The 27,196-nt window shown below is 39.6% G+C and overlaps 1 protein-coding gene and 1 long non-coding RNA gene across 2 annotated transcripts in view; one reads left to right on the top strand and one right to left on the bottom strand.

The window, feature by feature from the left end:
- eif2b3 (eukaryotic translation initiation factor 2B, subunit 3 gamma) overlaps positions 1 to 9,334 on the bottom strand; it is a 32,261-nt gene extending 22,927 nt beyond the window's left edge. Inside the window, exons 1-3 of the mRNA XM_056392317.1 lie at positions 9,052 to 9,334; positions 7,592 to 7,757; positions 4,766 to 4,926 (exon numbers count right to left, since the gene is read on the bottom strand). Of these exons, the coding sequence (XP_056248292.1) occupies positions 4,766 to 4,926; positions 7,592 to 7,739 (309 nt within the window). The 5' untranslated portion in view covers positions 7,740 to 7,757; positions 9,052 to 9,334. The remainder of the gene's footprint in view (positions 1 to 4,765; positions 4,927 to 7,591; positions 7,758 to 9,051) is intronic.
- Positions 9,335 to 9,386: 52 nt separating this feature from the next.
- LOC130179378 (uncharacterized) overlaps positions 9,387 to 27,196 on the top strand; it is a 33,790-nt gene continuing 15,980 nt past the window's right edge. The window contains exons 1-4 of the long non-coding RNA XR_008829286.1: positions 9,387 to 9,434; positions 13,441 to 13,557; positions 13,776 to 13,837; positions 15,940 to 16,041. This is a non-coding gene — a long non-coding RNA (uncharacterized LOC130179378). The remainder of the gene's footprint in view (positions 9,435 to 13,440; positions 13,558 to 13,775; positions 13,838 to 15,939; positions 16,042 to 27,196) is intronic.

Raw genomic sequence — 27,196 nt, 5'->3', positions numbered from 1 at the left:
ATGTAGAGTGATTTTTTTTAGCTTTCCTGATGAAGGCCTTTATACCATCTTTAAATAATGTGAACACACACCGATTAGACAGTGTATGGGACACTTCAGAACATGGTTGTTGTTTAAATCCTTGTCATTAAAGATTTTTAGGTGTGTAACAGCTTTATAACCAAGAATTCAAGAACATTCAAACCTACATATAGTATATGCAATCTCTAATACAAAATGATAACATTTGTCAAGAAAAAAACTCTGATGAAATAAAATCTCTACTAAAAATGTGTTTGGTATTACCATGAAATAAAATAACTACTAATAGTACAGCAAATTTCAATGAAAACCCATACTGAAGTCTGTAGTTTTATGCAGCTTTCAGTTTTGCTGCCAATGTTTTTCTTTAGCTATTTGATAAGGGTCAGTCGCTTCAATGATAACTGATTGCCTTATATAACCCAGACCCCTTCACTTTTTTCACATTTTGATATTTCTTGATCATCTTTTAGATGTTTCTGCACCTTGGTTGGAGTCCACCTGTGGGAAACTCAATTGCACATGATTTCAAAAGGCACACACCAGTCCATATAAGGTCTCACAGCTTACAATGCATATCAGAGCAAAAACCAAGCCATGTGGTCAGAGGAACTGCCTGCAGAGCTCAGAGACAGGATTGGGTTGACGTTATGCTGAGGGGGGTGCACAGACAGGGAGACTGGTCAGGGTTGGGAGAAAGCTGAACAGAGCATAGTACAGAGATACCCTTCATGAACACCTGGTCCAGAGCACTCAGAACCTTAGACTGGAAAAAAGGTTCACCTTCCAACGGGACAGTGACCTGAAGCACAAGGCCAAGACAACACAGGAGTGGCTTAGCGACAACTCTGTGAATGTCCTTGAGCTCCAGCCCTGAAAATGTCTGGCCACCTACGGTCCCCATCCAATCTGACAGAGACTGAGAGGATCTGTGGAGAAGAATGGCAGAAAATCCCCAAATCCAGGTGTGCAAAGCTTGTCGCATCACACCCAAGAAGACTCGAGGCTGTAATCGCTTCAACTAAGTACTTAGTAAAGGGTCTGAACACTTATGTCAATGTCATATTTCAGTTTTTCCTTTTTAATAAATTTGTTAAAGTTTCTGAAATTCTGTTTTTTTCTTTGACATTATGTAGTATTGAGTGTAGATGAGAAGTAAATCATTAATTTTAATGAAATGTGGGGTCTGAGTATTTTCTGACTGCACCGCAAAACCACGGCCTGCCAGTGCAAAACAGTTAGAAAGCTGAAATCGATATGAGAGCTGAACTGCCCTAGCACTGTCTAAACTGCTTGTAGGTGTTGAGTATGAGAATTTGTCCTTTGTGCACTCATTTACAGCTTCTACTGATCATTACCAATACTAATTCTTGATCAATCAATTCAATGTTTCATCTATAAAACATCAGAAAAACAGCAAAAAAAGAGAGCAAATTTAACTTTTTCAATGCAACACTTTCAAGCCGAAGGTGATATCTTCAAATTGCTCAAAACCTAAATACGATCAGTTTATGATCATGTAAGACAAGGAAAAGAACCATCAAAGATTGCACTTTTTGCTTAAAAATGGACTTAATGCCTACGTGAATATTAAAACTGTTTTCTAAATGAACAGATTAATCCAGCTACTTGCCCCACCTTCAAGTTGAGATGGTTCAGAAAAATGTATAAATGACGTGTCTGACAATCAGCAGTAAGCTTGATGAATACAGAAGCCTTGACTAGTTTGTTCTCCAGACAGAAAAAGTCTACCCTCAAACATTTGTCATGTCACTGTGGGCTAAAAAAGCTTTAAGGGCCAGTTTCAACATGGACTGCGCTCAAGCCTTGTCCTGGCTTAACATAGTGTTCTTTAAAATATGAAGTCAGAACTGCTGTATGTTACGGGAAGGAGGAAAAAATGTGGTAAAAATAGGGAAAGAAAGACAAAGAAATTAAGTCTCATCTAAGTATGTTTGCTGTGTCCCACTCATGAAAATCCTCAGCTGCATCACTCACTCTTCTCTCTCTCTTCACCTTTTGTGATGTGGCTTACAGGCTGACTAACATATGTAGACCAAAGGCGAACCTTTGAATCCGCAACTCCAATGTATATATAGTTCTTTTGGTCTGCATAAACTCAATCTGCCAGGTGATTAAACCCGAATGAGAATACACATGTCAAAGGGGCTTTAAGCATACAAAGCAAAAAGAGCATGTAAAGTACTCCTTTCACTAGTTTGGCTTATTGTGAAAGACCTGAGCAATAACCAGGCATATCCGTCCACTTTTGTGTAACATCACTGTTTGAAGAGTGAACAAAATAAAATATGCTGCTTGTAATCTCTCTATTCAGTAATCAAGAGGAATGACCTACTCTGCTCACCCACAGTCTACAGTGATTCCTGTAAGCATTTTGTTTGATAGGATACACCAAATCCCCTCATGGGAGGGTGTTTTTGTGAAGAGATGAGTGATTTTGTGTGTGTGTGTATGTGTTTGTGTCTATACTGTACTCATGCAGTGGTTTGACAGTTTGGATGATCTCTGCGCTGGGATTTGGCAAGCCATGGCTATGGTTCTTCACTCATCACCCTCCAGTGTGTGAGTGTGTGTAACTCAATGCCTCTAATCTAGCTGGCTGCTCAAAGGATTAGGAACTTCACTATTCTCAATGGGAGCATGCTGGAGCTAGTCGCCTTTAAGTGTGAGTGTGTATGGAGAATACGGCGCATCTATTAAAGAACTCTTGAGCGAAGACAATAATAAGAATCTGTACAGACCCATTCAAATGCCAGAGGAAAAAACATTAAACGCACTTGTCACAACAAATTTGGCGTTTTGAGTCTTTGATAAATCCGTTTTCAAAAAGCAAAGCCGACTGATTTCGCTGTGAAGAATGTAATGAGCTGCAGTGGCAGGACACTTATGTCTTCAAATGCACGTTTGATGTGGTTCGCTCTAAATAGATGAGGTATCTAGAAGCACATTTCAGTAATGTTTGAACAAAGGCCGATAAGAGTAAGTATATTTGTGAATTTTTTGACTCATTTTTTATCTTTCGGTTCACGATATAATTCAAAATCGATATTTGAGCGAAAATTGACTCGATTCAATAAAAATGCTACTAGTTTTAGCTGCGTAGGTTAGTTTTATATGACAAAATATTACCATCTGTCCCAAAACTGCATTTGTACTGTGACTGGCAAAAACATTTTTCCAATAAAATATTGCAGTTACTTCAAATTGTTAAAAATCGTTTTTGTTGATTAACATTATTTAATTATTTAGCTTACCTGCCAGTTATGTTCCATGTTTTAATATAGTAAATCCTTGCTGTATTTGGGAACATTACACTGCAGAACCTGAAAATACACCTGAATACTGAATGAATTATATCAAGCTAATCCCCAAGAACTGATTAAATAGCAAATGCATCCAAAAGCTTACCTTCATTTAAGATTTGGCAAGTTTGAATTAATTTTCTTCTCCATAGCGTCACAGTTGTGTGTGCTGGTGATTCTGTCTTTTTTGTTTCCTCAATATGGTGTTTTTCACATACACTATTTTTTTTAACTGCAAATTAATTCAGAATTGTAGAAGACAATAATAATGACCCTTAAGTAAATCAACAGCCACCCAACCTTTTAGGACACAGTAATTACACAGTATGAAATACAGTGCTTAGTAACACTAAGCCAACAATGTGACAATCATTGATAGCCAAACAATAAACTAGTAATTTATACATCAACAGTTCTAAATTACACATAGCGTAATAAAAACAGGTTTTCATGGTCACATGCAGCCAGTCAGAACCATGGCATATACAGAGGGACGACATATACCCTAACATACCCAAATACAAATGATGCACAGATGTGCATGACTACAGGATGAGAATAAATGGTGCACTTGGTAAACTGGCAGCACAGGGAGTTTGAGTCTTAACCATGACCTCATCTGTTTAGAGAGAATCGGATGAAGGAAGGGATGGGGGGAAGGGGGTCTGGAAATTGGGGTTGGGGGTCATGGATACCATGTCAGCATGTGTAAATGTGTGCGTCTGTGCATGTTTGTGTGTATTTCAAAAAGTGAAATGAAGCACTTCATCAGCCTTGGCCATCCGGGGGAGAGGGAGGCACGGATCAGTGGTCACCCAGGAGAACACACAACGCCCACCTCAACCTCCCCCACAATCGCTGTCATTTTTCCTCCTCTACCTCCAACCTTTCTGCAAAACACTGGCTTACATTACAACGGTAAATGGTATCAATGGGCGTATCATGTATTATTTGTCCCTCCCCCTTCTACCACATAATAAAGCAATAGTCAAACAATTGCTGAAGTTTTCATTTGAAACAACTTATCCAGATTTTCTTGCTCACATTAAGGTCACACCAAGTCAACATAACTTGTTTAACAAAACTGGAACATTTCAATATTTTGAAGAACTGGAATCATTTCATTAACTCACAACAGTTGTTTTTCTGTTGGTGCCTGGATTCAGCACACACCCAACACAGAGGTCAGAGAGAAGTGGATGAAAAAGGGCTGCATTCACCAATGGGAGTCTTCTGCTTTTGTGCTGGTTATTTCTTGGAGTACATTTTGGTTGATGAACTAGCATTTCTTCTATGATTTATTTTTCTCCAGTTTGGTTAATCAGTTGATACAGATATTCGATAGAAATTTGAAAATAGTTTTATTTCACGACAATGCAGAAACTAAATGACACGTAAAATAAAAAAAAAAACCCACACACCTTGATCTTCTGCTGGATGTGTCTGAGAGCGTCTGCGGTGCCCATGTCTCCATCTTCCTGGATACAAACCACATCCAATTTCATCTTCACAGGTTCCAGCTTCATTTTAGGGTCTGTGCTCATCATTTTATGGACCTCTTTGGTGGTGATCACAATCACCTCTGAAAACACAGTACAAAACAAATATTCATAAGACATTATATACGGTAGATAATAAACAGTAAAAAAGTTCATTTGATGGTTTTGACATTTTAAAAAGTAAAGTACATGGGAAAAAATCATCAGGACCTATTGGATGAAACTAAATCTAGACTCTCGCATCCACAAAGCTGTTAACATTGTATGCAAAAACAAAGATATTACTCCGTGCAAAGATGACCAACAGCAAAGAGACTAGTCGTCATTAGATATCTACAGTTTTTGACTATGATGCGTCCTAAACCTTAAAATCGAGCTAAGCGCACCACTCTGCTTTTTAATAAAGTAGACAATAACATTACTAGACCACTTTATGAATCGAAAACATTGCAGAGTCCGTCTGGTTTAATTAGCCTTGTCTGCATAAAATGTTTTCTACCAGGCATTTATTCTCACTAGCTGTGTCAGCCCAGTAAAACCAAATTGCAGGGCTTTGGCTAGCTGGCTGCACACAGTAAACTACTGGCCACACAGGATGATTATGTATAGAAAGCTAGTTTTATGTAGGCTAGTGTGGACCTACAGGATTTTATAACAAACAGCCCTGTTTACTGGCAAGAACAGCATACTACAACAAATCCCTTTATAAGCCCAGTGTTTCTGGACCCACTACTTTCTGCAGCACAAGAGGCAAAATTCTGGACTGTAAATCTAGACAGGAAATGCACACCTGACAATGGCTGATGATGTGCTGACAAGCTGGTGAAAGTACGACTAGAAAAAGCAGCACAGTTGTAAATTTAATACGTTTTTACACAGTGAAAGGAGCAACTTAATGTTGCTGGAGGCAATTTGCAAGCGTATTCGCTATGCACTCACAATGGGTAGAATAAAGACTTACAGTTGGTCTTGTTATTCAAATGTAACAGCTTTGATAAAGCTGTACTACAGTACCTGTTTCCTTTTTATATCAGTTTGTTTAAAAACAGCTGATAACCTTAACTCATTTTAAACCCCATCAACTTAAGTCCAAATTTTGTAGTATCTCTTTTAGTACAACACTGGGAGCTGGCCAACAACTGCTTGTGTTTCAAACATGCACAGGCAAGTCGAGGAAATGTGACCTAACTGTAATTTATCCATGAGTACAGATATTATTTACGATATGGTTGTCTATGTTGTCTTGATACTAACTTAAAAAAAAAAAAAAAAAAAAAACTTAGTTTGAGTGGGAGATGATCTTTTCTGCTTCAAGCTTCTCTTTCCACATTACTTTTAAAACAATGTTTGCACACTCTTTGTTCCAAGTTTTCCACGTGGGCCATATAAACTCACACACGAAGTACTGGCTGTATTTTTGCTTCTTTACATTTTATGTGGAAACTAACCAAGAATGCCAGTGCACTCCTGTAACACTTTCCACTTCTGCCAATTACACTTGGTTTATTCCAGGCCAACTCACCAAGAAATCAGAACTTTTCCCATTTCATGTCATGGATTTTCTGAAAAAATAAAAGTCTTGTAAAAACTTCTATTAAATTCAGGAGACCTTGCAAAATCCTATAGTTCCACTCCAAATACTTTCTTAGCTATGAATTTTTTGAAGTTGAAGTCAAAGTTTGGCCCTCAGAACTACATTCCATCATTTTTGTGATTCTTTGTGTCTTCAAAGCCTCATCAGTCCCTTATTCTTCACTGGATTGGGTGGAAATCTGTACTGAACATCTAAGAAACCCTAAGGATAACTTGTAACATGTATTCATGTAAATAGTTGAATGTTTTACAGTAATCAAATTAATAAAAATAAATAATGTTTTACCCGAACGGACATTCAAAAATGAATATCTCCACTAGTTTTAAATTTCTTAAAAGCAGATTTTAATTCTGTGAAGTATTAATATAGCTGTTATTTGGTTCTGCATTAGAAACTGAGTGAAAGAGATCTTGCTATATATAGTTTCAGAGCTAAAGAAAATATGCTTTAAGATATTTTCACAGTGAATTTTTTCCAAGAAGGATTATTGTGATTTCTTTAACACTTTTTTTATGGGAACATGCTAATATTCATTGCAGATATATAAAATATCCAAAGATGTTATTTTACTCCTTGGTTATTTCATAATTTTTTGACATAGGTGTGTTTTACGCTGACTTGCGCTGTCTCTGTGGGATACTTATTGAACCTGTTTTTTCATATATATATATATATATATATATATATATATATATATATATATATCCTTTTTTTCCTTTCTAAAAGGCCCTACACACTCACTATTCACGTCTTATAGCGAATTAGACCTCTGCTCTGGTGGACAGTGGGTGGAACTATACTAGAAATTACATGGGGTCACTTCAGATGTCCCATCATGAAAGGTACAACAAAACTGAGGAGAGTGAGGTTGATGTTAATCAAGTCCACAGTGCACATGCAAACACTGTCCTGAGAGGAGGTCTAATGAGGCAGCATAGATTAAAACACCAGTATAGGTGTGTAAGTCTGGTGTGCTGCAAAATGTTTTAACATCATTCTTAGACATTGGATACACTGAAAACAAGAAAAATACCACTCATAATATTCAGTAGTAGTGGTAGCAGTAATCACGGCGGGACTAGCAGTAACAGGGGTTATAGATGTAGTTGCTATAGTAATATAAGTAGTAGTATAATGAAAAATCCAACTCTCACCTTCAAAGCCAACCCTCTCCAGCAGGTTCAGTGGATACCACATGAGGGGCTTGTTGCCAACAGGCAGCATAGGTTTGGGGGTGTTGTATGTGAGATCAGTCATACGAGAACCCCCGCCAGCCGCCATCAGCACCGCCTGGAGCTCCATGATATCTGCTGGGGACGGCTAAGAGAGTGGGACACACAGACAGATTAAGAGAGTTAGATTCATGAGTTTGGAGAGGAGCTGTAAAGGGACATAAGGTTACATTATCTGCATATATGGTTTGTAATTATATGCCAGTTTTGATGAAGTGTGGAAGCTCTGACGACACTTATATCATGAGAGGTAAACACTACTGGTAATAACTTGAATGACACTTAGTATGAGCCCATGCTAAATGATACAATGTGTGTGCATTTCACTTCTCTGTGCTGAACAAAAGATCTGAATGACTATAATTAAAAGGATAGGTTCACAGTTTTTTCAAATCTGCCATAAAAAAACAATCAGGTGCCCACACAAACAATGAAACAGGTTTTGCTTGGTGTTATCATTCTGGCCATTAAAAGATCCCTTCCTCTTGTGCTTTCGATGGAAGTGATGAGGGACAAAATTCTGCTAATATGAGGCTTCAACTGTACAAGTCAGGTGTGTCTCTTCCAAAATGAGTCTTTATGAAATTCTCTCTTTGTGTCACCATCCCTCCACTAACGATAAACAAGAAATTCTGTCCAGGTAAAAAAAAGAGGGAATTTAACACTAAAAAGACTCTGGAAGACAACCCCTTCATTTGCATTGGCAGCGCTCAAGGACAGGATCTGTTGATAGTCAGTATGAACAGAGGATTAACAAAACAGCAAACAAAGTCTTTCAATGTTCATATGAGCAGCTGACTATTGTTTTAAGACTGACTTGAAACATAGTGAACCTATCCTTTAAGTATTTTATGAGTAAGTATAAAATATTTGAAGTATTTTGACTGATTTGGGTGACAAAATAATTACAACTTACTTTTTCTCTTTGTGGCACCATTTCATTTTGACCTAATACACTAAAGACACTTAAATGTGCAATCTTTACATTCGTTTCAATCATCCATTGTATGATGTCAATACAGCATGTGCTTATGACAACACATTTCAACGCAGTGCTGCTACCTACAAAGTAACACAGTGTCGCTGCATGTACTCTGTGACAGATTACACTGAGCAGGTGAGACGCACAGACTCACATCAGCCTCTGCAAGCGAGCTCATTTTTGCATAAATGGCACTTAAGCATGAGCCCTTTCGCATTTCTTTGCAAGTTTGGCATGTCATCAACACAGTAACGACGGCTGACGCTTATCTGATACAATAAACTGTCTACTGGCATATGGTCGAGGCATACTGCTAACAGAACCCACAACATGGCATCAACAATAACGTAAATCCATCACGCTGACTCACTCAATGGTTGAAAAAGGAGTGTAAATTTACCTGTCAGAGTCTCCTTGGTCCCTGTCGTTCGGTGCCGCTGAAAATGACAGCGGTGGCAGACGCATGTAACTTAGTTGCTGTCACTGTTGTTAGCACTTGGCTAACGATTAGACCAGAGCAGCAAACGATACCGCTGCGTCGGCGACAGCTCAACGGCGGCCGGACACGTTCCTTGAAAAGCAAACACCCACTGAGAAAAGCGGCAGTGACAGGAGTTAAATTACTTGCCGGACTGTTTAATAGAGCTTATGTGCAAGAAGCTAACAGCTAGCATCGTATGATGACACCTGTGTGCTTTCAGTGAAATACGTCCGTGTGGAAAACGACTTCCTCCGTAATGTGGTTCCTACGGCGGAGAAGGGAAGTGGAGAAAACAGCCACAGGTAGGTGAATGGAAATAACATCACATTATTTATACATGTTCATGGTGATTACTTGCATTTGAAAGTACAGTACGAATTCAGGCACCTTAGTGGAACTTTACACAACATAAAGAAACCGAATATTAGGGCAACACTAAAGAAAACAACGTAATCCACGGTATATGGTCTAAACCACGAGGAACTCTCATGTAGGAGCTCGCAAAAAAGGAAAAAAATAAAGTAAAATGAAAAAATAGAAATAAAACGTCATTTTGAAAACTGCACTAACAACTAAATACTTCTTGTAAAAATAATTTCTTGCAAGAGTCATCTTTAAATATTACTCAGTTTTTATAGTCACTCCCATGAAGTTATCTTTTTCATTTTTTCATATTGATCAGGGAGAAAAAGAGAGAAGGTCAGAATTGAACACAGTAGAAACAAAAGCAAAACATTCTACAGCATGCTCACTTCACTGATCATCCCTGCTGACAAAAAAGCATGCATTAATAATTGTATGGAAGGTTCATCATCAGATGAAACACGAGCATTTAAAAGTTTGATGATGTTAGAGATTAAAAATAGTTTGTCACCCTGTTCCCTCTGTTCAGAGGGGAGAAGGTCACACTATTCATATAGAGAATGTAGAGTACACTTAAGGCTGATTAGACCCTTTAAAAAATTCTCTGTTATGGAAAATATTAGACAAATCAGGTAGTTTAACATGAATAATCTTACTAGCCACTGTAACCATGTGTGGTAGTATGTTTCATCACCAAATAATACTAAACCACGATACCATAATTACCATAATAGAAATGTGAATGATTGAAAAGAGTTTAATTTTTTTCACAGTTTTTGTTGTTGCTGATAAAAATGTTTTTCTTTTTTTTTTTTTTGCATGACTTTTTCCTGACAGTTTTGGACTTTTTTTGTTAGTTTCTCTCTGCAACTAAATGACAACCTTAGGAGCCTTAAATACACATGCATTTTCCTTTGACCAGAAGTAATTCCAAGCGTTCACACACACACAAAAAGTGGTGTGAACAGATTAGCGGCCAGAAGCCACCCAGCTACTCCTCCAGACTTCAAGCTTGAAAACTCCCAATTCACAGAGCTGAGACGTAACAGCAAATTGAGCTCGGGGAATGTGGCTTTGGTTTTGTTTGCTCTGGCCAGGAGATGAGCTTGACTGCTCGTTGCTGCTTGCTCGAAACTAAAAGAGCGAGAAAAAGGAGGGAAGGAGGAGGAGAGAGAAAAAAAAAAGAGAGAAAGAGACAAACAAGCCTGTCTGTCTGTTGTTGCCTGAATGCCAGAATAATGAAATAAAATGATAATGCAAGAGGAGGGAAGCCTGGCAGGTTGAAATGTTGAAGGAGGAAGAGGGAGGAAATTAAAATATATGTTAGAGAGACAGGTTCCTGGAAAAAAGGGTAGAAAGTAATGGGTAGAAAGGAACAGAGGTGAGAAAGAAGAGTGATAGCCAGTAGAGGAGTGACTGAAGAGTAGTGAAAAAGAAAGAAGGGAAAAAACATGACAAAGACAGATATTCTTACATACAGGCAGAGAAAGTGAGTGATGACTTCTTGTAAGATGAAACAGCGGACAAGCTTCATGCTCACTTCCTTCACTTTTTGGTCATCCTCGTGTGAAAGCTGATGCTGTTACTTTGAGAGAGTTCAATCATATTAAACACATACTCAACTTCAGTTCTTTCTTATAGCTCAATATGCTTGAACAGGGGATGTAGAAATAACAGCCCCATAGAGATACAGTGCATTCGGAAAGTGGTCTGAACCCTTCAATCTCAGCCGCCTCATTTTTGAGTTGAGTCCTCCTATTGGTAAATTCAGTTGATTGGACATGATTTGGAAAGGCACACACCTGTCTGCACGTACACGTTCTCACATCAGACAATGTATAACCAAGCCATGAGGTGGAAGGAACCGCCTGCAGAGCTCAGAGACAGGATTGTGTTTTGAGGCACAGGTCTGGGGAAGGCTACAAAAAAAAAGAAATCTGCTGCACTGAAAGTTCCCAAGAGCACAGTGGTCTCCATAACTCTTAACTGGAAGGAGTTTGGAGGAGGAGGAAACCAGACATGACACTTAGAATTGGTTGTCCCTCTGGAAGTTTCTTCCATCTCCACTGACTTGTGGATCATCAGCCGGCTTACAGAGTTACTATTTTGGATGCTGAAAATTGTGTACCCACAAAAACTAGATGAAATAATTTACTGTAACTGACAAATATATGATGTATTTAAAAATGAATGAACTCGCAGTAAATTATATTACTTCCATGTAACAGGTTATAGTTTCCAATACGGTCATGCCACAAAAGGCCCTTTATGTTCCTCTGTCTCCCGTCTCCACCCTGCCAGTTTATAAGGTGTTGTCAGTGTGACGGTGGCATCTCTCTCTCTTCATAAAAAGGGGGATCTGGCAAAAAGAAAGCGAAGCTGCAATAAAATTCAACCTAAACCGCTGACACTCACAAGAGATTACTGCTTGGCTGGTTTACCACAGAGCACTGATGTGTGCGAGACATTCCACATAACTAAACAGGGAGAACTTTGCTGCAGTTTACTCGTGTCACTGAAAGCTCACATGACAAGATGCAAACCTGTCTGTGAGTTGCACAAAAGGCTGACTATGGACCATTGTGTCTTTATCCCCCCCAGTCTGATAGACAATGATTTTACATCATCTTGTTCTTCATATGGCACGTTCGTTATGAGAGGGAGAGAGTGAGTGGAGTGTGTGCGTGACGGACAGGGACAGATTGCTATCAAGGTTTCCCTTCTCCCTTTTCTGTGGGAAATTAGGAGAGCAGAAAAAAAAGAGCTGAGAATGAGGGTGAGAGACTTCACAGGCAATTGAAAATCCACTGATCCCTTGTATTTTGCATATCGTCAAAGCCTGGCTAATTTGTCAAATAAAGACATCCGTCTAAAAGGATAGGTGGGTTGTGGGGGGAGTGGCGAATGAAAAAAAGATACAAACACAGAATACTAACAGCTCTAAGAGAGAACCAGATGGAGATAGACATGCGAACAGACGTGGAGACAAGTGTGCAGGTCTAGTCACAGAATGACTTGAAACGGAGCCATAAGATTTCCCCTGATTTCCTCCTCCCTCCTTGGCCCTGTTGCTGCATCTTGTAAATCATTCTCAATTCACTGAAACAAGCCAGTTGGATTAGCTCGGTTTAGATCATAAACATTTGCAGCGCAGACCACCCAGGGAGAGAGCAGAGCCAAGGCGCGCGCGTGTGTGTGTGTGTGTACTTGTGTGTGAGTGTCTGTGTCTGTGTGAGAGCGAGCGTGCCTGCATGGGTGTGTATGTATGCGTGAAGCCTCCCTTTGAGTTTAGAGGTGGGCACTGCAACACATACACACCACAGACATACACACATTCACATACACTTATTCTGTGGTTTTGAGTTTGCACCACTTCCAGGGCCAGTGCACTGTGGGGCCCTCACCGCTGCCGTGGAAACCAAAACAGGCCCGTCCGAGATTAACACACTCATACACGCACAAGCCACGGACAAAGATGTCTCACTGCACTGATGCTCAACAATGCTGCTGATATTCAAGTTACTGTACAAACGCATTCCTTTTCAGACGTTCATTCATTCTTTCATTCATTAAATTATCAGCTGATTGACTGATTGATATATGTTTTTAACTGCAGTGAATGGGCTCAGATTTGTTGTTGACTGAGATTCAAAACTATACTTCTCTTATGTAAGATTTTACAAGATTCACGTCATTGTCTTATTGGAGCAAAACGCCAAAACAGAGTATATTTGTTCACCAGCACTTCTCGAAAACAGCTGCAAAACGTTAAGTGTCATCGACCCAGACAACTGCTGTGAAGCATGTTTTCCAGGAACTTTAACAAATAAATGCATTTCTTTGCTCTCTAAAGTTCAACAGTCTGCAACACAAGACATTAAAATTCATTCGTTTTCACTTGCACACAGTTGGAGTAATTCTTCTCTTGTTTCTCTCCACACGCAGGACGGATGTGGGAGCCAAGTTGGTGTCAGAACCAGGTAATATCCGGGCTGGGTTTTGAAGAGCCAGAGTGGGAAAAGCTGGGCAACACCCTACCGCAAGGCGCTGGCACTTTTCTCTGTAAGCTGCTTGTCTCTCTGACTGAGGGTCTTGTCTAACACTTCTAACTGTGCATGTTGTCCATTCACCTGTCTGTCCAGTCTTGGCATTGATTTGTATGTCATATGACTACGTGTTGTATTGGTCTGAAAGACTATTCATGGTTTCTGAGAATTACATTTGAAATAAATGGGAACCGTTTATATTTGAGGACCTCACATTTATGTTTTCAACTGCAGGTTTTCTGAATGGAACGAGGACAAGCTCTTGTCAAAGAGAGCAGCAGCGGCGAGCTCAAAAGGTGGGTCAGGTGTTAGTAATGGTATATTTGCATTCCGTGTTTTATTCAAACAAGGAAGTTGTTGATATACTGTAGGTACTGCAAATGAGTGGGTTGTCTTATGATCAAATTCGTATGGGCTTCTCAGGAGTGTGTGCGTGATGAAGAGGTGACTGGTGATGCGTTACAGATACTGTATACTAATTCACAGGTATTTTAAGCAGAGACGGACAAATATGGAATAACACGAGAAAGAATATAAGGATGGAGCACAGCAAGAAAAGACAGAAAAGGAAAGCAAAGAAAGATAAAAGTGAGAGAAAGAAATCCCAGCTTAGCTTGACCACACGGTTTCAAGAGCAGCTTCCCTGTCTTCTCTGTCTGTCTGTCTGTCTGTCTGTCTGTGTGTGTGTGCGTGCGTGCGTGCGTGCGTGCGTGTGTGTGTGTGTGTGTGTGCGTGCGCGTGCGTGTGTGTGTGTGTGTGCACATGTATGTGTGTGTGTGTGTGAGTCTATGTCTGTGTGTGTCTTTCTGCGACCACATTATGTCTGACAGACTGTCCAATGTCTGGGAGGTCCCTCAACCACACAGGGCAAACATGCACTGACACACAGACACGCAGAGGCACACACACACATGGACATGCATAGACACACACACACACACACACACACATGGACATGCATAGACACACACATGCGCGCGCGTGCGCTCAGGCTTTGTACATATTGATAAATGGATCAATAAGATTCTTACTCTGCTAAATTGTGTCTTTCCTCATTCTGTGTTACCAAGAACTTCAACTTTTGATTGATTTTTGCTGCGGAATTTTGTTTAGATAAAATTATGATTATATTTGGTCTGAAAAAAAACACAATATAATTTTCTAGGCTGTAACCATAATGCGTAATAACTGAAAAATGCAACAAACTTGATCATAAATTCAAACACTAAATGGAAAAGAAATCTAGACTCCCAAATGCTATCTCTTCTTCTGTAATACCTGTAAGTCCTAAAAGGCCGAAAAGCGCAAATTTAAGATACTTTGGGTAAATCACTCCCCGCATCTTTTGAAATGTTTCATGGGTAAGCAATGACTCAGCAATGGGTTTAGCTCTTTTTTTATATAAACCTGTCCTGTTTTATGGACAACACACCCAAAATATTTGGTCATGTTTGATCTCTTTCTATCTGGTGGCCTACATGTGTAGTTAAACTTTCCTTCTCTTTCAGCAAAAACACTGTGAGCGCACATGCACAAACATAGACACACACACACGAATGCAAGCATGTACACCTACACACACATACACACGCACACACACACACGCACCAAAAAAAAAAATCCTCTTTTCAACCGAAATAAATGTTTATAGCATTCCAAACATTTTGTGTGTGAGACAGTATGTGTGGTCCTGTCTGCACCTAGCTTGAGGTTTGAGGTTAAGGTGTTTGTCTGCTGGTGTGTGAGCTGCAGTGTGTGTGTGCATGTCAGTGATGTCTGTGTGTGAGTGTGTGTGTGCAGAGAGAGAGAGAGAGAACACCCATGCTTGCTTATAAAATGTTTGTGTCTTTTAAAAAGAGAGAACGAGATAAAGAATTTAAAAAACAGATCATGCCTGGGGTTATTTATTGGATTCAAACTGTTTAGGAACACTATGACATAGTGCTTAATACAAATGCCGAGGACAGATAACCCAGTAGGCTGATGAAGTTTGGTCGAGCAGGGTGTGATAAATTTAGTGAAATAAAATGTAAAGGGAAAAAAGAAAATCATGCAAAGACGAAAGATGTGGACAGAATAGTTTGAGATATTAAGAAACATTGAGGGACCACAAAACTATATGGTTACAAAAGTAGAATAGAAAAAAGCCACAATACTTCAAACTGCCCAATGCTTCCATAAATTATGATAAAGAAGAAATTTGTATTCTAAACCTGTTTGCATAAGGGTTATACTACCTATATACTCATATGTGAAATGGATTGCTTTAATGATGCCTGAGGCCAAACATCACAAAAATTTAAATGCTGTATGGAATTTGGGCAATACTTGTACATCCTGTATGTGCCAAGTTTTAAAATATTCTGGCTTTCAGCAACTGTGTTTTGATATCTTTCAGTGATGGGAGTCTAGACATGCCGAATTTGATGATCGGATCAAAGGTTTCTCGGAACCTGCTGAAGAAGGCCACGGATACAGCCAAACAATTTGCAGTGCCAAAGTAAGTGAACCTTTTATAACGTTTTTAGTCACAGTGTGGTTCATTTTGTGGTAAACACAAACACGTCCTGCTGTCGTAAATAGTCACACCACAGCACACCACATACATATTGGTCTGACACTGAAAATAGTTCCCAAGAAATACACTATTTACTCCAGTTTGAGTAATGTTTTCTAAAAACTCCAGTACCCAGCTATTTTAGGAAATTACTTAGCTGTTTTTTTTTTTTTTTTAAATGTGACAAAATAACAGGAAGGTGAGGATTTCATTTTCAGTATGGGCCTGGATGCTGCAGGCAGGGTAGAATGTAAATGGTATTTGAGTTTAGAAAATAACATATTACGGGATTAGTTATCAGGCTTTTCAAATTAAGAGTCTCATAAAAATGCATGTAAATTGTGGTATTATTAATACACTAACACCACTTTCCTTACCTGATACTTTATGAGAGATGGGTATCATATTTGTGTCTGTCCTTTACTGCCTTATCTTTGACTCTTGTTCAATAGTGTGTTTTTAGGACAATACTGTAAATATGTACTATATATGATAATATGCATTTAATTATATTATTGATTGGAAAAAGGTGCAGAGGAGTTTGCAGTGTTTTTACAGTGGGTAGCGTTTGTCGGTCTTCCTCTCAGGCTTCAGGTATATCCTCCAATAATCAGAGGGCCTGTGAAGCAAAACACAGGGATAAAGAAAAAAGGCAGTAAATCACTCTTTGTTCCTTGTAAAGCTGATCACACGGGAGTACTTGAAAGCAACCGATGAACACATCAAAATGTTTATCACCTCCTCTTTCCTGTTCTCTGAGCTTTGGCAGCAGATTTTGAAAACTGCGGGAGATGTACAGTATGAAGCGCAGATGAATGTGTTTGTCTGAGTATATGAGCAATGGACTAACAAGTCCATGGTGTAGTGGTCATCTCACCCAGTGCATTCTGGGTGATGGTGTATTCCCCATCAATTTTTATCTAACACGCTGAAACTAAAGCAATAAATATGTTAAATACATTTACAGCATGCATGAACCCAAAGACTAAGGCGCTGACCGAGTCTTTTTTTTGTTCTTGCATATAACACGGACTCATGCCGTAAAACAATAATAACCCAGACTCAATAACAGTAAAGCCATTCAGTAACAAATAGCACACCATGCCTTTTTAGTGTTTTACAAATCTCTGTGTTATTTCCCCAAAGGACTGTAATGCCAGGCACTATAAAATACGTGGAAACTGTTGTTTGCATTTAGAGACTATTATTCACGTAAATAGCACAACACACACACACACACACACACACACACACACATGAGGGCATTTTAACACAGGACACACAAATGATGGTACAAATGATATACCACCAGTACCACTCTGAGTTCCTTGTTTTTTCCGAATATTTTTTATTGAGCCAATTTATAATTATAAAATAACATCCGCGTACATTCACAGATGTAAAACAAAATAAAGGAATAAATCATTAAATTAAAAGCAACATAAAGTATCTCCTCCTTTAGTCTTCCTTATCCTCTTTAACCTCTCCTGAGGCCCATGTCTCATTTACTCATTAAAAAAAATGAAACAGACTATAATTATAGGTAACAACTCACAAACTTCAGTGCTCAAGGTGTGATATGAGTTGTTGCCAAATCGTATTGTGGGAGTCTGCCCTTTGAGACGTACAGTGCGTCATCCTTTCCGAATGTAATGTACTGGTTAGATCATCCACATTTTGGAGGTAGGAACCACTGTTTCTTTCCATGACAGTAGTATATGTGACATTCATTTTGCTGTAATGAGGCAGTAAGAGAGGATTTGTTGTTGAGTTGTGGTGAGTCTTCTTAATGCTTCAGATACTTCTAGAATAATTCATTCTGGTTCCAGTGGAGTTTTAATAATCCCTGAAATGCTGTGGAAGATATCAGACCAAAAAGATGCAACTTTGCAGCATAATATGAAGCCATGAGAAAGTGGTGTCTCTTTCTGCTTTGGAGTAATGGAATCAATGTAGTATTTTAAATGGTATTAGCCGTAGCAGTGTCCTGCATCGTTTGAGCGTTTATTCATGTGTTCAAGACTTCACACCTGATTTCCTCCTGTTTTGTAATAGCAGGTTTGCTTTATGCTATGAATTACTTTGGCTAATATAAAAGTGTTCATCTTCAGAATTTCAGCATTGTCCAGTGTCAATGCCTGTAGAGAACTGTATTTATAAGTGTCTTTCACCTTATATTCATCTGTGGCCGAAAGACGTGTGATTCTAAATCCTCTCTGTTTTTAACCTTGCATAGCTCTATGGATGGCAGTATCGGCCAGTCTGTCAGTTGGTTTGTCCGCCACTTTGGTTCAGACTGAGATATATAAACCCCTCTGACTTTTTCTCTAGCATCATGATCATCATGTTGAAATTACAGTTTGTCCAATACATGTTTCTCACCACATACCTGTGAAACTGATGACATTATCATCAGCCTCAGTTGTACTTTGTGGTTGACGCCCATTAGCAAATGTTAGCATGCTAACACGCTAAAGTGGCGAACATGGCAAACATTGTACAGTATGTACTCTACATCAACATATTAGGATTGTCGCTGCGAGCATGTTACAATGCTGACGTTCACATTTAGCTCAAAGCACTTGTATGTGCGTAAATGTGTGTGTCTTAAACAGAGTGAGAGATGGGAGGAAAGAACAACAGCTTAAGGGAAAAATCTTGTGAAAAATACTATCATTTTGTGAAGGAGGCTGACTATCATTTCAAGGGGTTCTGTATCAAAAAGAAGATGGATGCACAGACACACACACACACACACATGCAGATGAATGTGTTTGCTCCAGATGTTGAGAGTATTTTGTTTCAGGGAAGGTAGTGCAGCCTCACATCGGAGAGATGATAAATCACAACCCCTGGACAGCAGTGAAGACACTTTTAGAGGCCTTCATAAACCCACCGCATTCACTTTGTTCACATATGGCAGTATTCACAGATGCTGTTTGGAATGACATTCGTATACAGAGGGTAGTTGGACAAGAGTAGTACACAGGGCCAATTAATTTCAAAGCTACTCGTCAAATTTTATATTCTGCTCCGGAGGAGAGTATGAAACGGAAATGTTGCGCTACATAAAATAAAAGATGCTCGGTCTGTTTCTAAAGGTCATGACTTGATCGGATATACAGCGTGGTCCAAAAGTCTGAGACCACTTTTGGGAAAGTGGACTCCTCTTACTATGGTCCTTAACCCACACTGGACCATCCAACATTACAGGTGACACACTAAAGCTAAAATATTTCACCCTGATATTAGCCTATAGACATGACTACATGACTAGGGTATAGCCTCAGACCTTCATTCATGTGGGGGATGCAAAATCACCATTCACCATTGTGGTTTTGTGAATGACAGCAGTTTCCTGGTCTTGACCACTAATATAGTTGTTCTTCCTCTCATCTTTATATGGAGCCTTTTTGTGCACAGACGGTGTCATCAATCATGTCTTGAAATTCAGACGCACACACGCGCACACACGCACGCACGCACACACACACACGCACACACACACACACACACACACACACACACACACACACACAAACCTCCTATGTTGTAAAGTCCTCAAAGTATGATAGAATCAGAGGATGAAAAGAAATGCTAAACTTATATAGCCATTTCAGTGTGTTTTAAAGGAATAGGCGATCATTTGTAACAGGTGAATCATTCTATATGATGATGCTTAGCACTCCAATAAGTAAGTCTGATTAAAGCTTATAAAAAATGGAAGATCTATTTCACTACTGATAAACTCAACATATCAGTTATCAAATAAAATGAAGATTACTTTCACAATTTTGCCTCCATCTGACTTGATTGGATTGTGTTCTTTCTTTCTTTCTTTCTTTCTTTCTTTCTTTCTTTCTTTCTTTCTTTCTTTCTTTCTTTCTTTCTTTCTTTCTCTTACCAACCCTCAATTTGTTTTAGGAGGCCTTTAATCATATAAACATTTTCAGAGAACATTGAATGAAACAAGAAATCGGTGATCCATTTAGTGTTGCAGTTAAAAAATGTGGACATAAAACTCTGCTGTTGGCCCCTGAACACTTTCTGCCTCCACTTGAGCCAGTGAATGAGCACCATCTGCTGGTCTGCTGGACGTATTGCTGTTAACCTGGTGGTCCATTAAAAGACAAAAAAAAACAAAATACATAATTGTAATGGACAAAATAACTTTTGTTGACTTACATAATATCACTGCAAGATGAAATGGTTCCATCAGGCTTTTGTCACATGACTGCCATCGAGCAAACACCCTGTTCTTGCATATCAAATCAGTCTCTATCAGGACATTTCAGCCACCTTGCAAGCATTACAGTACAGTTTTTTTTTTATGTCCATATTACATATGGACCTCTGGCTGCAGCAGTCTCTCCTTTGCATTCCCAGCTTTCATTGTGCACCGTGTGAAGAGTTGATAAAACTCAGTCTTTCCGTCGTCCACCAGTTTTAACCATAATTCCTTAGCTTCAGTTGAACTGCCCAAAAATGTCATCTCTCTTGACTTGAATTCACAGAATCCCTCTGTTACTTGTAGCATGGATGTTTGAGCAGGGCTACAGCGAGCAAACTTGTTGCTTTTAATTATTGAAAGTGCGTGCTGTCTGCTCTGAGGGGGATATTCTCTGGACATGATGTGACTGACCTTGTTGCTTTCAACCCTTTTCACACTGCTGCCTTGCTTCACTGGTGGATGTCACAGTGTCACCCACTGGGATGAGGGAGGGAGGCTGGGATGAGAGAGAGAGAGAGAGAGAGAGAGCTGCACTGGATGCTACTTACAAGTTCTGCATTTATACACACAATGCCTCTCCCCCCAAACACATACACACATGCACAGCAAGTCACAGCATCCTCACGTAGATCCCTGGCAAAGCCAAAGCGATGCAACTGCTACTCCATTGTCAAGCCCCTTAACTCCCTCCCTCCTTCTCCCACTCTTTCTCCTCACCCCCTCCACCACCAATTTCTACCCCAGTCCCTGCAAGCTGGCCCCGCTCTTTTCTCCTGGTTGTCATGGAGACGGCTAACAAAGCCATCACTTTTACCAATTTCCTCAGAGACAGGTGCTGGCACAATGACTGCTTCCTCACTGGCTGAAAGGGGAAGGGGCAAGAGGGGTCCATGGGAACTCCAGGCGGACACTCTGAGGGCTGTCCAAGTGTCCTCCTCCCCGGGCTCTGCCGAGAAAAGAAGGCTAATTTGTTGTCCCTGTTTTCCCAGGGAGGGGGGATGCAGGAGGAAGGAGGAAGGAGGAGGGGGGGGGCAACAGGCTGGGGGCGGAAGGAGGGCGAGCAAGTAAGAGACAACGAAGGCAGAAAGAGAGAGAGGATATGCATAGGGGTGTCCACCAGTTTTCAAAACAGACCGCCTAATATCAGTCTCCTCTCGCTCGCTCCTGCCAATGGGTGGCAAGGTTCTTCTTTCTCCCCTTATTCCGTCATCTCCTCTCGCTTCTCCTATTCTCCTGCTACAACTCTTAGGGGCCGGAAACAATACCGAGTCATGGCCTCCTGACTGCAAGATGTTTCAATTTAGCTTTCAGCAAGCGTTCACTTCCCTCTTTGTGTGGTGCCTTGCCTCTGTGTTGTGTGTGTGTGTGTGTGTGTGTGTGTGTCTATCTGGATTGTAATGTTTAGTCAGAAATAAGCAGAGCATAAAAACTTTTTTCCAATTTCTGTATTTGTGTTTTCTCTTATCATATGTGTATGACCAAAAACAACAAACTTTTCCCATGACTGAATGTTTTTTCTTAAAGTTTACATTTGTTTGTTAATGGCAATAGGTTTCCGTGCATTGTTCCAACTGACACCCCTGGGTGTAATCGTATATATGAGGGAACAGCCATTCAACCATGGAACCATGTGTATGTTATTGCACAACCTTCGGTCCTTACCTTCGGTCTATATTCTAGCGTGTTAACGCAACAGGAGTGCAACATCTTTTTGTTATTAATCAACTATAGTTGCCCCTTTGAAATGATACATTAGCCTCAGTTTTGGCCCAACGTCAAACACCATAATCACTAAATGAAATATGTAGATTTTGTTTTGCTGGAGGCTTTAGCATCTCTACTTGATAAGCTGATGTTTTCTTTAAGTCATTGTTTACTGGCCTCTTTCAGAGCTCGGCTGACACTCTGAAAGAGGGGCTGTCTGTTGGCACAGCTACAAAGTATTTATTGCCCTGCTAAGGAGAGAAGCCATGGTCTTTCAGTTTGAGGGAGGTGTATGTGTGTGTCTGTACATGTGTGTCTGCTTATAAAGTGTAGTGTTTGTGCATGTGTGTGTGGGAGCTCTTGTTTGAATAGACCATACAAACGGTTTTGTTGGTGGCACAAAACTTTTTGAGGTAACTTGTAAAGCACTTACCTTCTGTAAAGGACATGCCATTCAGCTGCAAAAGACCCTAAAGGCTGTTGTTTTGGGACTGTGTGTGTGTGTGTGGGTGTGTGTGTGAGTGAGTGTGATATGAATAAGATGAATGGTGGAATGAATTGAAAGACTGATTATGGTTCTGACGTTCTGATTGGTGAAAACGGCATAAAAATTTGAAAATTGATTTGAAATCTATTATTTGATATAAAAAGTTTCAGTATGAAAGATAATTGAATATACATAGGTGGTTAATCCTCATGTTTTATTTCTATTATGATAATCAATCACAAAGTAATGAAAAAATGATTATATAACAACTCTATAAGTGACGCTAAATGGACATCTGACATTTTTACCTACTAAAACTTAATTTCCCTCATATACAGTATATCTTGGTCTCATGGTTGTTCTTGTATGTTCGCATTTATCTCCCTTGTAAGAACTTAAAACATTTGTGACCCTTCTCTTCATGTTACACTGTATAATTAATTGTCTCAGCTTCAAAACTTTATTATTGTCAGGGCTTAAGTTCTTGTTTGTAGAAAAATTAATCAATCCCAGTGAAAAATGGCTCAGTCTGTGTGTTGCATTCACCTCATTCATTCTCTGAGTCACCTATGTTTGCACAGTGCACCTTGCTGTCTGCCACAGTGTCTTTTCTTAAACTACCACTGGGGGTCGCCACAAGCTGACTTTTTCAAAACCTTTCATAAAGTGGTTTAAATCCTGCCATTGAAAACATTTCCTCACTTGCATTCATCACTTCCTCTCTGTGTCATTACATCTGTGGGCCCCTTTTTTTCTTTTTTTTTTTTTTTTTAAGATCTTTTACAAATATGTTTTTTTATTACCAAAGACTTGTGTATTCTAAAGATGATGACACATTTTCAGTTTACATCTCGGTTGTGATAACACACATCAGCTGACCTGCAGGAGATTTCTCAGCTGTCAGGGAAATCCTAACGTGTCACGCTCAGATCTATGTTTAGCATCTAGTTACTACCTTCACTGTGACATGAGGAGTGCCAGTGCCGGGAAGATGAGTGAAACACGAGCCATTAGTTCCCCCAACAGGGACGACACAGGCTTATCCTTTGTCACAATTCAACTTTCTACCGTCAGGATAACTTTATTCATATACATTTTTTTTTTTTTTTAAATTGTGAAACTAGAATAACAAGAATTAAAGCAAGGTGATGAAATTGAAATAAAGAAATTATGATTGACAGGTTAAAAACAAACTGAATCTATTAGAGGGGATTGCTCTGATAAAAGTGAGTTTTAAGAATCGTATACTTGTGAACCTGAAATCGCCATGACCTGAAAAGACCTGATAACCTCTAGTAATCACTGCAACATCACTTCCATGATGTCTGTCACTCTTTTTTTAAACTTTTTTTTTTGCATCTCGTTGCCAGGAAGGTTGGTTTGTTGGCAGGTTGTGCAACAGTCATGTGTCACAAATCTGTTGAGCTGTCACTTCCCTTAATAAGCTCATCTGTGGGAGGGTTGTCACTGATATTATCACAGCGTATGCTTTAATTAGACCTGGAATGCCTTTTCCTCTCTACAGGTTGTAGTTGCCATTGCTACAGACTAACCAAACAGTCGGCATGACTGGAAATTGTCAGTGATATTGAGGCTAACCCTCATTTTGAAATGGTCTAATGATAAGAACGAGTCTTACAAATGACATTTTAAACTTTTAATCAGTTCAGATGTGACATTTCAATTTTGTCCAGTAGATATCAGTAAAACACCAATATAGAAATGTCTCACTGCACTGCATGTGCCCCACAGCAGATGTTAGACGTGGTTAACATTTTGTATTTCCCAATCGTCACCATTCGAGTCAATACATTCATGTCACATGAATGCTAACGTGACACATTTTGAGTAACAACATTCCAGGTTGTTGTATTATGAACCTGAGGTACTTTCATGCATTGGGAATCATAAACATCGTGCTTGATGAAGACATTGTCCTTTGTGTGACTTATTCTAAATTCAAAGTAAAATATCCACCAGTTAGTTGTGCTGCACCTGTACATGTAAAATATAAGCTATCCTTTGTTAGCCTGTACACTTCAAAAACCATAAACATTCTTGCTGTGACGGTACATCCAAAACCTGCTGTGAATCGGGTGCAAACTTGAGAGTGAAAGAAAAATAATTTTTTTTTTTCAAAATGTGAATGAAACTCCCTCTAACCACATTAAGAAGTCATTTCCACTGTCAACTCAGAGAATTCAGGTCAAGCTGCTTTTCCCTTCTAAACATTAATTTAATGATGACTGATCGGAGACATCATTAAAATAAAAGCGATGCATAGTATTTTATGTTCCAGCCACGAGTTTATATTGGTTATTATGTTCTCTCATGTAAATCCCACGCTGTAAAATGCTGCACAGCAGGAAAACACAGGGGAAACTAACACACACACTTTGTGTCTGATCTATTTTCAAAGGAACTGCTTCGGGCTTTTTCTGTTCATCATGTAAATGTTGACTACCCATGCTCTTTAGAACAACATGTTGTTTTGATCCATTAGGGGGAGGCATTGTGCAAGCCATTTCCCTGTCTGTTCAAGTATCTTTTGTGAGTGCAGCTGTGCTGCTTGACCTCCGCCATCTATCTTCTCCTTTCAGCATCACTCCTTCCTCCATTGAATTGTTTATTCGCTTTCCAAATGGGCACAGTGAGGTGGCAGACCACAGTGAGGTGGTCTGATCTTGGTCTTCATCCAGGACAATTTTTTGGCTGGTTTATATCCTGAGCTCCTCTGCAGCTCCTGCTCCAAAAATATGTTTTTATTCGCTCCAGTGGTCCAGAACCTAAAGGGACCAAACAGTGTCAGCGATGACCAGCTGAGACAATCTACTGTAAGCTGTTGTTGATAGGCCCTGATTCAGCTGCGGAACAACCAGCACTGAAACATGTACGTCTTCACATCAATAGTTACTATACCATGTTGTTCCCTGTGCTTTCTCTTCATGTGTTTTAATGAGAGTCTAATGAATGTTGCTGGTGTAACTGGCCTACATACACAGTTTGCCTTGCTTGCTTAATCACTCGCAGGAAATTAATATTCAACAGTTCACTGTTTTTCGCTGACTGACCTGACGAACAATAAAAGCCTCCAAACACAGATAAAGCTCCTTCCTTATGCAGATGTTGATTGTCAAATACAAAAAGATTATTAGATGATTTTACATGATATTGTAGATGACATCTATATTCGCTCCGGAGGTCTTCCAGTATTGTGTGGAGCATAGTACAACAATCATAATAATGCATGATGTAAAGCAGGTGGAGAGGGATATACAGAACAGACACTAAGTGCAGATTTTCTGCATATGTACATAATGTTCACGGTTGTGAGAAAAGAAGATTATCATAGTAATATCAACGTCTCCTCTTGTGCTTTCATCATGACATAAGATCCACTTATGTGAGCTGCATGTTCTCTCCCCGTTTTGCTTTGGAGGGTCACACACACTGGTGCGCATTTGGACTCGGGGCAGAGCAAATGCAGAGCCGCTTTACTTGTGTCATTACTGTAATAACCCGTCTCCTTCCTTTCCTCTGACCCTGCAGAGTGATTCATAGACGCAGACAGTGCAAAGCTAAAATAGCAGCATTCAGTCAGTCACCCCACTCTGGAGATTATCTGGCTGTTGCCCTGCAGGACAAGGAAGAAGTGTGCACATGGATACACACACACACACACACACACACACACACACACACACACACAGAGTCTTTCTTTCTTAGCTGATAGAGTGTATGCAAAATGAGTGACTCTGTCACACATGCATTTGGCTCATTCTTTTAAAAATATGGCAGCCTCAAGTTTATTACTAATATCAACAAATCATCAACCTATTACTGGATATTTGTTTGAAGATTGAAAATGCCTGAAGTTCGGAATGGCAGCAGTTCTGTTTGCGGTAAATTGGCAGTTTGGTAAAGTCCAGATGTGTTTACACCTGCTGGTTAAGGAGCAGACCTACTGTGCCCTGCGGTGATGTAATCAAGTGATGCATTAATCTGTTTCCCATCCTCCTTAATGTGGACTTTTGAACGTCAAATTTGCCTTTTCCTCTTTGCTCTTTAATCTATTCATATTCTGCGTCAATGTCCTACTTTTAGTTATGCATTGTTCTATTCTGGTAACATACACAGCAGGCAAGGGATTCACACACAGGCAAGCTATAAAACACACTCACAGATCTGTCTCAGTACTTGCTCAGACTAAGTGCTGCAGATGTTTTTGGCAAAAAATAGTAAAAGGGGGAGAAACAAACACTTTGTTTATTTCTGAAGAAGATTTTCTTCACAGGTGTTTGTGTACAGAGCTATGGACAGTTTGTTTTCAGGTTACCAAGAAAGAACTGTAAGTTGGCTGTAGCCTTACTTCCCTGTTTGCAGTGTCATGTGTAGGACATGCAAGAGATGGAGTCATGAACTGAGTACAGAGTGCTACGTGGAATAGAAGTGACAGGGGGATGGAGGACCAATGAGTCACAACAACCAATTGATCAAATAATTTTAGCTTCTTTATATCATCTTTCATCTGTTGCGGAAAAATTATGTTGGCAGTCACACATCAAATCTTCAGTTTAGATCCCAGACCTATTTTCAGGGAAACCAATTCATAAAAAAAGACGGAAAAACCTTGTAATCTAATACCCATTAGGCTACAGGCAAAAACATATAATGCA

This window comes from Seriola aureovittata, chromosome 12, assembly GCF_021018895.1.
Source record: "Seriola aureovittata isolate HTS-2021-v1 ecotype China chromosome 12, ASM2101889v1, whole genome shotgun sequence".
NCBI classification, from domain to species: Eukaryota; Metazoa; Chordata; class Actinopteri; order Carangiformes; family Carangidae; genus Seriola; species Seriola aureovittata.
Note: the sequence above shows the minus strand (reverse complement) of the source record. Positions and strands in the feature narration are given on the sequence as shown.